The 14741-nt window shown below is 39.7% G+C and overlaps 1 protein-coding gene across 2 annotated transcripts in view; it reads left to right on the forward strand.

Annotated features, from left to right (window-relative positions):
• The window catches only part of tnfrsf21 (tumor necrosis factor receptor superfamily, member 21), a 40782-nt gene that overhangs the window by 11813 nt on the left and 14228 nt on the right, over positions 1–14741 (forward strand). For both annotated transcript variants that reach the window (XM_066678011.1, XM_066678010.1), the window contains exons 3-4: positions 1514–2047; positions 12792–13057. In XM_066678011.1, coding sequence (XP_066534108.1) covers positions 1514–2047; positions 12792–13057 — 800 coding nt within the window. The remainder of the gene's footprint in view (positions 1–1513; positions 2048–12791; positions 13058–14741) is intronic.

Raw genomic sequence — 14741 nt, forward strand, 5'->3', positions numbered from 1 at the left:
CATAGAGGGCTTTTCTGTTGTAGGTGGTGTGGAGGCTTTTTCACACAGTAGAAAACGTTTTGAGATTTAATTTCTTTAGTTCATTCCTGTGTTGAACAGCACTGAGACATCTGCTTGCTTTGGTAAATTGAGGTTTGACTCATCGCTAGGTTTAGCTTTCTCTAATTCCTCGGTAGTTCTTCTCCAAATTTCACATTTTCTTCTAACATTGAGTAAAAACACCTGAGAGAGGTCTATATTATTGTTTATGCATCAATTTTATTGATCCCAGGTGTATATACCGCACAGATTCAACACGAGACTAGTGTTAATCAGTGATTTTTATGACACACTTTCTGCTCAAATCAGCAGTAGTAGCAAATCTTGCGACTTGCAGTTTGGATTCTAGCCAGTTTCATCAGTTGTCTACAAGGACGAACGCACATGTTTATGTGGATTTTCAGCTTTTCCTACAGTCCTTAGGACCCAAAGTAATCCAAACCGGCCAAAAATTTAATATCTCTATATTATTTGTAATAATATGCTTAGTTTTGTTATATCAGTGATGGTCACTGTCGTCACTGTCGTTTTTATTTTTTACACTATTTGATCACACAAACATACCTTCACATTGTGAATTGTAAGCATTTTGATGATGAATGAGCAGTCAATAGAAATGAGACCAAGCCATTACATTAAAGTTAAGGCTAGGTTCCCACAATAAAAATTTCAAGTAACTAATTGCCCATTGCGTTTACTGACATATATAGGTTGTTTATTTTTATGTAAACAAACATATTAGGCGATTGTTCTGTTCTATTCTCTCTCTTTTCTGGAGCCATTGTGTGGACTTGTTTAACAACAGGGGTTTTATCTTATCTATGGTTTATTTATTTTGTATATTTTAACATTGTTTATATTCTAATTTCAATGTGTAAATATAATCGTAATTACTCATTCATTGCTTTTTACAGGAGTGTAATCACATTGTAATTCTACTGTATTATTTTATATCAGTGGCATAAAATGTTCGTAAAATGACAAAAATATTGTTTATTGCAATTATATCTGAGACAATATATCAATCACTAAAATTGCTATTGTGACAGGCCTAGTGATTCCAGCATTCCTATTGAATGATGCATGTTTCAGGCTGTAGGCATTTAATCTCACTGAGAGCTTGATAAAATAGTTACAAAGTCTCAAAGTTAAGATTAACTTCTGTTTATAGGGAAGAAAGTCCCCTGAAGCTGCTGGCGGAGCAATCACCTCAGTACATGGCATGTGAGATTATGTTGGCTGTGCCACACAACTGGAGGCAGTCTAGCAAAGCTCCACTTTGCCTCTAACACTGCGTGGCAGCTTGCTGGTGCCTGGATTACTGTGTTAGATATTCTCCCTTCTGTTCTGTTGTCTGGGTTAAGCACATCTTTAGAAGTGCTTTTAATTCTCTTTCTCTCTTGCCCAGAGTATCCCCATTACATCTCTCTCTCTTTCTCTCTCTCTCTCTCTCTCTCTCTGTTGTCTCCCACAGTCCCCACAGAAGCTCCTTCAGCCTTGCAATCAGCAACCATCAAGGACTTCCCAACACAGGCTCCCAGCAGTCTACAAATGGCCCTGTGTATTGCAGACATTGCCACGCCCACAAGCAACTCAGAGGCCAGCTATGAAGACGCAGGGATCCTGAGAGCTACTACCCAGGATCCTTTGAGGAGGCACCTCAAACTCCCCCCATTAGGGAACCTCCAGCCTGCGAAGCAGCAGGCTATGGAAACTCTGTCTGAGGCCAAGGGTCAGGGACTGGCCTACAGACCCATCAGGAGAGGCTCTCCACGGCCCAGCATGCACAAGCACTTTGACATCAACGAGCACCTGCCCTGGATGATTGTGCTTCTGTTGCTGTTGGTGCTGGTGGTGATTGTGGTGTGTAGCATCAAACGTAGCTCCCGAGTCCTAAAGAAGGGTCCTAGACAGGACCCCAGCAGCATTATGGAGAAAGCCATTCACAAGAAGCCCAGCTCCCCTGCACATGTAAAAGAGAAGTGGATCTACTACTCCAATGGCCAAGGTGAGATCTGATTCTGATTTGCACTCCACAATACACACTCAGGCAGACAGTCAGAAACATAGTCCAAACAAGTAGGCAGCAAGTAATAGAAGATAAAAGCTAATACTGCATCTATTATGAATGAACAGTCTGAAAGACTAAAACCACTTGCTCATGTGATTTTAGTTAGAGGAATACTATGTAGTGTTTTTACATTAAAATAACAGCTTCCAAATCGTTTTGATGATTCACTGACCTCTAATAGGGAGAATAGAGCCACGGCCAATAATACTCCAGGCTCAGCACTGCTGAAACTGCACTATGTAACTATGTAAAAGACGGTAGGACACCACTCTTTCTCACTTCCCTTCCCCCTGATTTCAGAACAGTGCCGTAAAAGTTAATATAACTCAGCAATTATAGGGGGGGCTCAAGAGTCTTTTAAGCAAACTCAAGTAGATTCGCAAATGTTACTGACCTTGAGGTATATAATGTTTTATTTATATATATATATATATTTATATATATGGCAGATATTCACACAATGGCACAATTGGGGGTTGGGGTGTGGGCACAGCATGGCAAATACCTGAGATACATAATGCATGTCACGGGAGGCACGGTGGTGCAGCAGGTAGTGTCGCAGTCACACAGCTGACCTGGAGGTTGTGGGTTCGATTCCCGCTCCGGGTGACTGTCTGTGAGGGGTTGGTATGTTCTCCCTGTGTCTGCGTGGGTTTCCTCCGGGTGCTCCGGTTTCCTCCCACAGTCCAAAAACACACATTGGTAGGTGTTGGCAACACCTCAAGAAAAATTGTGTGAGTGAATGTGTTTGTGTGTGTTGCCCTGTGAAGGACTGGCACCCCCTCCAGGGTGTGTTCCTGCCTTGTGCCCAATGATTCCAGGTAGGATCTGGACACCCTGAACTGGAAATTAAGATATATAACATAGATATAAGAAGATATATAAGATCTATATTAAGATATAAGAAATGCATTGTGATATAAATTTTGGCCATATTGTACAGCTCTAACTGTATTAGAGCGTGCGATATTATAAAACAATATTTTATAATAATACACTGGACACAAGATTATATTCTAAACTAAATCCGGCAGTTCCTGTGACCATTTTGTCACTAATTAATTTTGCCCAAGTTCAGTGGTCAAATCCTCTTGCTACTCCCCGTTGTAAGGGAACACATAAAAAGATGGGACTACAGTGGAATGTCATTAGAATGTTCTTTTAATTCAATAAACTGCCACTGAGCTGTAATCTGTAAGTGACATTTGCCATCCAGGGATTTACACAGAATGCTAATGACAATATGTCCTACTAAGTACTTGCCAGCACCCAGAGCCAGCGCATTGTAATGGGCACTGCTCTGGCACAATGGGATTTCAGTGTTGTAGGCCATCTGTTGATTTGTTATCACACCAGTGAACTAATCCCATTCATTTTGCCCTGGAGAGCATGATATTTTACAGGATAATCCAACAGTTACACAAGCTGGGACAGTGTGACAATACCCTAATCATCTCTTCTGTCTGCCATCTCTACCATTTGCTGACCAACATACACAGCTGTAGTTGTTATGATTCTATGCTTGCAAGAAGGCAATAGCCTGATTAAGCAATTAGTCTGAGAAAACGGAATGGACCCAAGACATAATGTTGTCAGTTCATTTGGAGCACAGTGAAAGGTCCTATAACATATAAATGTTTTGTTTGAAAATATCATCTTTATTATTTTTTTTAATCCGTTTAAATTTCTCAAATTATATATTTCTGGAAAAAAAATTTAAGATGAGTCATCGTTTTGCCTTTAGTCACCCATATGTTTTAGTGTCGTAAAGTTGCCATCACGTGTGCTACTGCAGGAAGTGCCCTGAATGTCATAAAAACTCTCTGCATGTCAGAAACTGTGCCCTATTCACTATATAGTGCACTAATTTTGAGTTCCGCCATTTTGTATGAGTGTTTGAAAACCTAGTGCATAATTGTCAGTGCACTCAAACTATCCCATAATGCACTGCAAAAGTTAGCATACAACGCATATACACTAGCTGACACTAGTGGATAGCAGATACCCATAATTAGGGTGACAAGAACTGAGATGGTGAAAAAGAGGGCGTCTCCGGGTGGCGGGGGGTGGGGGGTGGGGGTGTTAGACGACTGACTTGCAGACTGACCAATTAAATATTTACAGAGAAGGTTATCGACCAATAACGGTAGCTCTACAGTCAGACCGTCCAATCCGAAAGTTATAGGCTACTTCACCACGCCCCCTTCTCACTCAAGCGAACCAATCGGAGTAGGGGAGGGCAGGACTAGTTTGTGAACGAAACGCTCTTCTCGAAATTCTATGTAAGCTCTAGAAAAACAAAATCCCTGACGTTTGTGAAATTCCGCCCGGACATTTTTTTAAGTCCAAAAAAGAGGACATGTCCGGGTAAAAGAGGACGTCTGGTCACCCTACCCATAATGCACTGTATTGTTTGGTAAAAACCTGCATGAGTTAGTGTCCGAAGTTCACTACCCTCCTCAATTCAGTTCCCTATAATAGTGCACTGTATAATGAGTAATATGGAGAATAGTGAATAGGGAGCCATTTTGAACACAGAGCCTCAAATAAACTTTTCAGTCAGGCTTAACTTAGGTCAACTAAGACATGACATGGTTGCAGTTATTTACTAATTTATTTAACATACATTTTTTCATACAGCGCAATAAGGAAGGCCTGATAATCAGCCTTGTATTATAGTTTATCAAAGCATTTGACCTTATAAAAGTACGAAAACAAATAAAAGTATGAATATACAATGTACGAAACAATACTTGCAAAATGATTTCCCAAACTAAGGCCCTGTGCACAAGCTAGTGTTCGTCCTAAGCTAACACATTAGCCACATTCTTATGTTCAAGTCCTGATAAAATGAAATAAAATAAATGTAATATGATACACTGCAAGGCCACTCCATACTATACACTGAGGTATTTATATCAGTTCATTGTGGTTCTTGTAAATGAAGTCATTGTTTACTTCACCTTATCTCTATCCCTCTCTTTGTTTTGTGCATATCACTTGGTCCCTCTCTAACACACTCTCTCTCTCTCTCTCTCTCTCTCTCTCTGTTGCTCTCTCTCTTTCTCTATCTATCTATCTCTCTCTCTCTCTCTCTCTCTCTCTCTCTCTATATATATATATATATATATATATATATATATATATATATATATATCATTTTCCTAGTTTATAATATTCCCTTAGTTTAGTCTCTCTCTGTCGCTCTGTCGCTCTGTCTCTCTGTGTGTCTCTCTGTCTCTGTCTCTGTCTCTGTCTCGCTCTCTCTCTCTTTCCTGTAATCGGTGACTATATAGTTGTATGCCGGTATATGTGACTGCTAGCTTACAATAGTGAGACACCAGGACAGCAGTGCCAAGCACAGACTGATGTCAGCCTGTGATATCCGTCTGGGTGTGTGTGTGTGTGTGTGTGTGTTAGTGCCCTGGATCCAATCTTGAGCAGTTTAAACCAGATTATTCCAGTCCTCTGTGGTTTTGTGAGCTGTTGGGTCTTTATCAGCGCAATACCAAAGGGTTGTTGGGATGGGGTAGTGTTGGGGGCTATTCAGGGTGGCCGTCATGCCCACTTCTAAAGGCTGAAGAATTACTCCCCACCATCATGTGACTTTCTCAGAATTACTGTACATGTAAAGGCAGGAGAGGGAATAGGGGTCATTGAGCTATAGATTTTCTGAACACATTATTGACTGACCAGCACTCATTTAGAGCAAGCAAAGTGGGACAGTGCTGATCACGGATTAAAAAATATCTATATATACAGTTGTGATATTCTAAATTAATATCACATTCACCAAACTTAACATGGATCTGGAGCTGGTTAAACACGGTTAGTGCTTCAGGCAAATATGGCTGTACAAAACACTGCCTCTATTGTACACATTAACCTTCACACATCAGACAAAATCAGACAAAACAGCCTCAAATATCAGAAAAACACAGTTAAAGGAACACTAGGTAAGATTTTTAAAGATGTTTTTGCTCCTGGGACTCCCCCTAGTTTAGTTAATTGTAATAACAACATTGAACTAAAATCAGTGGGAAGGTTCTGGATTCCTACCCTTCTCCAGCAGTTACATAGTGCAGTTTCTGCAGTGCTCAGCCTAGCGTAGCAATGACAGAAGATCTGTTTTCTCTATCACGTCACAATGATTTTGAAACTGTAATTTTAAGTTAAAAACGTTGCATAGTGTTCCTCTAAGTTTTAAGATCCATTTCAAAATTACTGAAAGTAAAAAGTGCTGCTTTTACAGTGAGCAGTAATAGTTACATCTTTGGAACATCTCATTGAATCACCATACAGAGGACAGTCATTTATTTATTTATTTATTTCTTAATTAAAAAAACACATTAAAGCTATACACACACAAACAGACCTTTAATCTATTCAAATTTAGGCCTTTCAAAATAAATCTTATTCACTTTAACTGCTTATTTTACTATGCTGTTTTTCTCCCCGCACAACCCTACACTTTAATTTCATTGTCTCTAAACTTCAGAGTATGAGAAACTTTATACAGTTTACCCTCTCTCTAAAAAAAGACCCTGAACCTTTAAGATGCTTAGTAAAGTGTCCTTAGATCATTTTAGTATGGGGTCAAAAACACAGCTAGACTTTATGCAACTATTTGGTTTTTAGAACACAACACCAGATTATTGCCTTAATTTATTCAAGGTGTTTAATTGGAGAGCTTGCGGGCGTTTGTGTCTATTTACTAGAGTAGTTAAATGCCAGCCGTAAAGAGCTGCATGGGAAACATACATAAAGTTAAAGGAGTGATCGTAGAAATAATGAATTCTTTCATTGGAGGCCAGGCAGGACCTCAAATGGCATAACAGAGCACATGTAGCTCAGATCAAAGGGGAGTAAACCACCCCTGTGTGTGTACGCGCCACATATTACGACTCCCTCAATAGGTGTTGTCCATAAAAACCCCAATGCTCTGAGGCAGGGTGGGCTAGGGACTTTTTATTGGGGCCGATTAGGAACTTCATGGGTGAGCTTAAGTCAGACAGCATGTGTGGCACAGTCAAACTTACCGTGCAGGGGAAGCTGCAGCATTTCCCGAGTGATTAGCTCATGAGTCACTTCATTCATCTGCTTCGCTGCTTTGAGATTCAGCCGCTTGTCATCCTGTTTCCTGTAAATGACTTATTTTATTGAAGGAAAACATTTGAACATTATTTGGTGTATGATCTCAATAGTTCAATTAATATTTCCTGAAGACTCACTGAATTCAACACATCATCACTGTCTAAACAGAACATATGATCTCTAATATTAAATCTTTAAAGAAAGTAAGGGAAGCTATTCTTTTTGTATTATAAATAAAATTTGCCCCCAAAATCCTTTAGTTAATATCACATTTAGTCAAACATTTGACTTTGATTACAATTAATGAACAGTTTGTTTTTGTTTTTTGCCCTCACAGTTCACTGACAAGATTATACTGTAAATTTCCTCGAGTATTCAAGGCATAGTTCATTATTGTAATTGAAAAACACTTTGTATAAAGTTCAGAAGATGTCACCATTTTCTACCTCTACAGTCTTTCTTCATGCTGGAAACTAGTCTGATGTTTTTACAAAGCATCAAGTAAGTAAGTGAAAGACAGACTGGCTCAGTGTGGTATGCTAGGCTTTCTCTCTCTCTCTCTTTCTCTCTCTATGGTCACGTCGGAAATATTTTTAGACAACGGAGAGCACTCCAAATGTTGAAAAGCATGAACCGAGATGAGGATCTTGCTCTATTTCTGCTCCATAGGTCAGTAACATTGACTTATACTTGCTGTTTCGGATCAGTAGGGTAACCAGATCTGACATGAAAAAGAGGACATGTCTCCGGGGCGGGGGGGTTGGGGGACGACGACGACGACTACTACTGACGTGCAGACTGACCAATTAAATGTTTACAGAGAAGGTTATCGACCAGTCAGATCTACAGTCAGACCATCCAATCAGAAGATTTTAGGCTACTTCACCACTCCCCCTTCTCACTCAAGGGAACCAATCAGAGTAGGGGAGGGCGGGACTCGTTTAAAGTTGGGATATTTTTATTCTAATGCTCCTGGGAGCTTCTCATTCTTTTCTTTTTTGAGCAATGCACTGTTCATATTTGCTCATGTGACTGTGCTTCAAGTGTTGAAACAGTTTTTTTTAGTCACTGTTTACATTTGAAATCTTAAAGTTCAGTGTCGGCTTCACTAAGGTCAAAACACACCCAAACCACAGACAGTGTTTTTCTCTTGTACAAGCTGACTCTAGATGCTCGGATTAGTTTTGATTAATTGCCTAGCCCTAGTTTAAGTTTTAGCTAGAGTTTAGTGCTGGGTGATAGTATCACGATTAATTGTACATTTTACCATGATTACAATTAATGAACCATTATTTTGTTATTTGTATTATTGACCCTCATAGTTCAGTGACGAGGCTTGTACTGTAAATATGCTCCAGTTTTAAATATGGGATATTTTTTCTAATGTTGCTGGGAGCTTGTTCCTCTTGTGTTTTCTCAGCATTTACATTCGACTTCTTTTTGTTCCGTGTTGTCTTAATTGTAGTCAAACACAGGTGCTGTGTTTTTCTTTGATACTATCTGCTCAAGTCGCTTGGTCGGCCTCGGCGTTTAGGTTGCTTCCATGTGGCAGAATCACGTGACTACAGCTTGGTAGCGTGGTTTTTAAGGGACAGTACATGAACACACAGTGGGGGCATAGCAGAATAAAAATTAAAGATATAATCAATATAGACAAGATTATGTCGATTAGAAGTTCTGAATGTTGATTTTGATTAATTGCGCTACTAGAGTAGAGTAAAAAACAAGCTAGCAAATGCTAATACTCAGTCTTCAAAATGAATCTTTAGAAAAATGTTTGATTTAGCTAGTTTTGTCAGATGTTTGACACCTTTATATTTTTGTGTTAACTGAAGGGCTTCAATAGATGCAGCTAAGCTTAAAGTTACATCTCACTAAGATTAAATAGTACTGGTTTCAGTATCACTGCTAATGTGTCAGCTTCAAAGCTCTGAGAGGATTCAAGACTGAGAGACTGTCTGTGTGTAGTGAAGTTCTCGTGGGAAAGGGAGAGGTTGTGTTTTCAGTGGGAATGATGACTCTGCAGACTCAAGGGATGAGGTGACACAAGATAAGGTGGCACCACTATTGGTTTTTACTACGCTGCTGTTTTGTTGTTATGAGACATCTTTTCAAAGCCACCGCAGGACCCCTATTAAGAACACAGAGGGGAAGTCCCGGATCCCTTTGAGGGTTCCTTTGTTTCATAGCCAGGCTAGACCTGTTGCAGCTGGTTTGCTGCTTCGTTTGAATTCTCAAATGAAAATGTTATGGCTCTGTGTCTTATTGGCTAGTTAGCATGCTGCAGTTCACCCCCTCTCTCTTAAGTCTTTGCTTCTACTTTAATTTGGTATCTCTGAAGCACACCTATTAAAAATACATTGGAAATGCAGACCACCAAAACATTGTTCCTGCTGATGTTTGTTATCAATTTCATCATTCTGTCGGTACTAATATATTTTTCAACAAATTTTAAAACAAAATTTTAGGTCAAATTTCAGCTTTGTTTGCCTCACAAGATGATTTAATGACCTCACAATCTAACACAGCTGTTTATGTGCCATACAATTCCCAATATCAAATCAGGAAGGAGGATTATAGTGTGAAATATGGCACAGGTCAGCAATGCTATGCACTTTCTTAGCATTTCTGATACACAATGTGCCATACCGTACAGAATGGACAACTCCCCGATTGTCAGAATCATCCCTCTGTGTTTGTGTTTCAAGCACATTATCAGCACCCACTCACCAAAGACTGGAACAGAGACAGAAATTAATAAAGAGACAAGAACAGATTGATACTTTTTTTAAAGGAATTGTATATCATATATAATATATTTTGAAAGTATATATGTATCAGAATGTCCAGGTATGCTCATGAAATATATTGGATACTGACACTGGTCTACAACTCTTATAACACTGCTTTATATAACTTCTCTTTATAAAAGCTCTAAAAACATAAAGATAGCGCATATTGCAGTCATGAAAAACTACAGGCACATGATAGACGTTATCCTAAGATGGCGCCTTATAAAAGCCTGATGTTTTACAAAGCGCTCATAATCAAGCAATGAGGAGCAGCTTTCGGAAGGAAGTGGCATATTTTAGATTCCACCATAGCTACTGCCCTGGAGAGTAGGACAAGGACCTCTGAATAAAAAGGTCGGCTGAGCTTACAAAAGCATGAGTCTACTTCTCTCCCTCTTGCCATCACTGTGCAGAGGCTGCTGGACGTGACAGGATGGCATGCAGAGCCCAGCCGTCTCTCACACAGCCGTCTGATCCATGGCACGCTATCCCCCATAGATCCTCAGCAAATCTGCTGCAGATAGATCAACCACAAACAAAGAAGATCTGGCTTATAGATAGATGCTTTAATCCTCTCCACTAACAAGACACTCTGTAATCATGCGGCTACAATCGACTGCAGTGTTTACCTTGTGGGTTCAACTTTTAAGCAGGGATTACAGTGATCTGTGTTGAAAAAATAATTGTCCAGCTTTTGACAGCTACATTTTTTAATAAAGGTGCCAACCATTTCATTGTTTTTAATATTTTTTAATTATTCTGATCAATATTTAATATTTATTAACTTTCTTTTAATGGCCTTAACATTCTTCTCAAAGACTTGAGATGTGAGAAATGAAATGGTTCCTTGTTGGTTCCTGAATGCAAACCAGTTTCCGTAGTATTTCAAACAGTGAATAAGAACTTACAGACAAGTTCAGATTTAGCCACCTACAAACAACTGTTGTTATTGTCCCTCAAACACATCATTCCACCTTAAAAGAGCTGCACAATTGTAGACATTCCCTTTAATCATATGCTAGATGTATAAATGTGACATAAGCCGCCAAAACCATGGCTTAACATTTCTACTTTGAAACTGCATGATCCAAGAACAGTCTCAAATAATGTCTCAAAATTAGAGCATCAGGGTTTCTTACATCAAAGAACCAATCCACTTGGTTCGTGGGGTGGGGTTATCAAAAATGTAGGCAAACGGCAGAGGGATAATGGCAGACGAGGAGAGCCTTACTGCATATCCATATACATTTTATGGCATTAGGGGATTTCATTCTTTGAACTAAATCTGTCATTCTGATGAACAGAGATGAGTTTTAGGGGTTTAATCGGGGGTGGATTTTAATAGTGAATGTAATATTAGTATATAAAAATTATATTAAACATTTCAGCCGTGTTAGCTAAAGTCTGGTTTTAGTTTTAACTGTTGAACCTCATTCAGATGAAGAAGCTGGAAGTTGTAGCTAAATGTCTGGTATTTGTTTTTATTCCCAACGTCTCTGTCATTGAAATGATTTGGAGTTTACACTGAGCTGAATGTTTTACAGTGTTTTTGTATTATTGTATTTGAATGTATTGATTATATTTAATAATCCTCATAAAAGCCCATCGATGAATGTGCTGCACTCTGCTGGACTCATGAATAATTTCCAACTCCAACTTAATCCAAATTACGTTGATGCAGTGTTAGTGTTAGTCTAAAAGCCAAGAATCAATTACTCTTAAAAACAGTAATTGTAAAGAGTAAAGAGAAGCATTATCCAGAGCTCCTATTGCATTCTTGCTCTTAGCAAACGCATATTTAGAGCAATGTAGTGTAAACAATTTGACCTACATTATACATCACATGCTGTCATAAGCAAAATATGTCAGGTCAAGTCCTGCAAAACTGAAGGATGTGTGCTGATAAGAGCTTTACGGTATGTGTATGACTAAACGTTTTGGATGTGCAGTGAATATTTGATAGCACAACTATGATTGCAGCCTATTCAGTAAGTGTAGGGAAGAGTTTTAGTCTCACATTCGGTAACAAACACTAGTGAATCATGCACCTAAATAGTTTTTTGACTGAAAATATTAATTTATTCATTATCTGTAAGCGCTTATCCAGTTCAGGGTCGCGATGGGTCCAGAGCCTACCTGGAATCATTGAGCGCAAGGCAGGAATACACCCTAGAGGGGGCGCCAGTCCTTCACAGGGCAACACACACACTCACACGTTCACACCTACAGACACTTTTAATTCGCCAATCCACCTACCAACGTGTTTTTGGACTGTGGGAGGAAACCGGAGCACCCGGAGGAAACCCACGCAGACACAGGGAGAACACACCAACTCCTCACAGGCAGTCACCCGGAGCGGGAATCGAACCTACAACCTCCAGGTCCCTGGAGCTGTGTGACTGCGACACTACCTGCTGCCACCCACTGAAAATATTCTAAAGTTTTAATTTGCAGTGGCGTAGCAGGTAGTGTTGCACTCACACACCTCCAAGTCCTGCTCCGTGTGACTGTCTGTGAGGAGTTGGTGTGTTCTCCCCAGCTTGGTTTAGCTTGGTTAAATGTGAGGACTGCTAGGAGCATCAGATCCACAAATTGAAATGCATATGCACTAAAAAAAGTCACGTTGCTGAATCACATTGTTGTTTATTTTATCCAAAATAAAACTAATGAATTGTGAATCAAATGGTGAATCAAACTGTTACCTTTTGAAAACGTACCCATGCCCAAGGTAAAAGTGTAGTTTGAGAGAGAAATATCTGATCATACTTTATTATGCTTTTATTTGGTCTCAATAGGTGTTGATATCCTGAAGCTGGTAGCAGCCCAGATTGGCAGCCAGTGGATTGACATGTACCAGTCCCTGGCTAATGCCACAGAACGAGAGGTAGCAGCCTTCTCCAATGGTTACTTCGCTGATCACGAGAGGGCATACGCCGCCCTACAGCACTGGACCATCCGTGACGGTGATGCAAACCTGGCTAAGCTGATCAATGCTCTCCACCGCCATCGGCGCATTGATGTGGTGGAGAAAATCCGTGCAGTCATGGAAGACAATCCTCAGGTGAGAACAAATGTTTACAATCTGTTTGGTATGTACATAGGGTCAGCCAATCAGAACAGAGGATCAGTCTTAAAGGCACAGTAGAACTTTTTAAAGATGAATTATGACAACTTTTGTCAAACAAGTGCAGCAGAGAAAAAAGAGGCGTCTTGAGTTAAACACAATCACAGAAACCACATAGACGTAGCAATTTACTGAAAATGTCCAGGCACAGTTCTGTTTTGTAAGCGCTGGCGTTGTTGCTAGGTTACATGTATTTTGCGGAGTGATACCTGAAGAGTTTCGGTCAGAGTCGGAACTAACTGTCGTATAATACAGTTTCTTCCAGAATTGTTGGTACCATTGACAAAGATAAGCAAAGCTAAATAAAAAACACATTTCCATGAGATTGGAAATGCATCCTTTTCTTGCTAGAAATTTGACCTAATCTTAGTTTAGTGACTGAGGCAACCAGTTTTAATCTAAAGTCTCTAGTGTTTTAGAATGAAAGGAGCCTTAATCGATCTACTGCTATAATTATAATCATCTTTGCCGCTTAATACATTTCAGGGTCGCGGTCTGATAAATTCATTCCATTTCTTTATTTCTTTTTTTTGCTTGACCATGACGCGTGCCAAAGCCACCTCTGAAAATATATCAATATATGATTCTTAAAAATATATGCAAGTTCCAGTCCCGTTAACAGCATTTAACTCTAGGTGTCTTTGCTTCCAGACTCCACTGGAATTTGTTTTGTTTAAACATTGTAATATAAACTTGTTAATATAAACAAATTGACATTAAATTAGCTCCAATTTGGGAACCACTGGGATAGCTCAAGTCATTTTGGCTAGTATAAAACTGAGTAAAGGTGGCACCGTGGTGCAGTAGGTAGTGTTGCTATCATGCAGCTCCAGGGACCTGGGGTTGTGGGTTTGAACCCTGCTCTGGATGAGGAGTTGTGTCTGCGTGGGTTTCTTCCAGGTGTCTGGTTTCCTCCCATGGTCCAAAAATACACTTTGGTAGTTGGACGGGCTACTCAAAAGTGTCGCTAGTTTTGAGTGTGCAAGTGAATGTGTGAGTGTGTATTGCCCAGCGAAAGACTCCGGGGCGTGTTCATGCCTTGAGCCTAGGGATTCTGGGTAGGCTATGGCCCCACCGAGACCCTGAACTGGATAAGCGGTTACAGACAATGAATGAATGAGGTAGAGTGCGCGCATCACTAGGTGTCAAACTCGTAATCTCCGTACAAAAGTATTATTTTTGTTTATCTTTACCAAGGATCAAGGGTCAATATAACATTTCAGGGCACAGTGCATTCAATACTGGGCACTGTCAGGTTGCTGAAATACTGTGCTAACTGACTAAGCATTCTGATGTAGACCAGGCACCATGCCTGGGAGAAATCAATGATAGCCTGTTTTTAACAATGAAGATATTATAAATAAGAATTGCAGTGGAGTGGGAACTGCTCAGAAGTACATTCACATGCCATTTATGAAAATATTGATAAGTTCATAGTGTCAGAGATCATTCCTTATTTTGACCAAAACCGTTTGACATTTGGCAGATTACTCAATTAACCTGAACCAAGCACTAACAAAACACTGATTTGACCAACACTCAGTAAAAACCAAAACTGAGGATAATTTGTTTATTATAACAATGATCAGCAATAAAAAAATAAAATTGTGCAGCCATAGTT

Source organism: Hoplias malabaricus, chromosome 7 (genome assembly GCF_029633855.1).
Source record: "Hoplias malabaricus isolate fHopMal1 chromosome 7, fHopMal1.hap1, whole genome shotgun sequence".
NCBI lineage: Eukaryota > Metazoa > Chordata > Actinopteri > Characiformes > Erythrinidae > Hoplias > Hoplias malabaricus.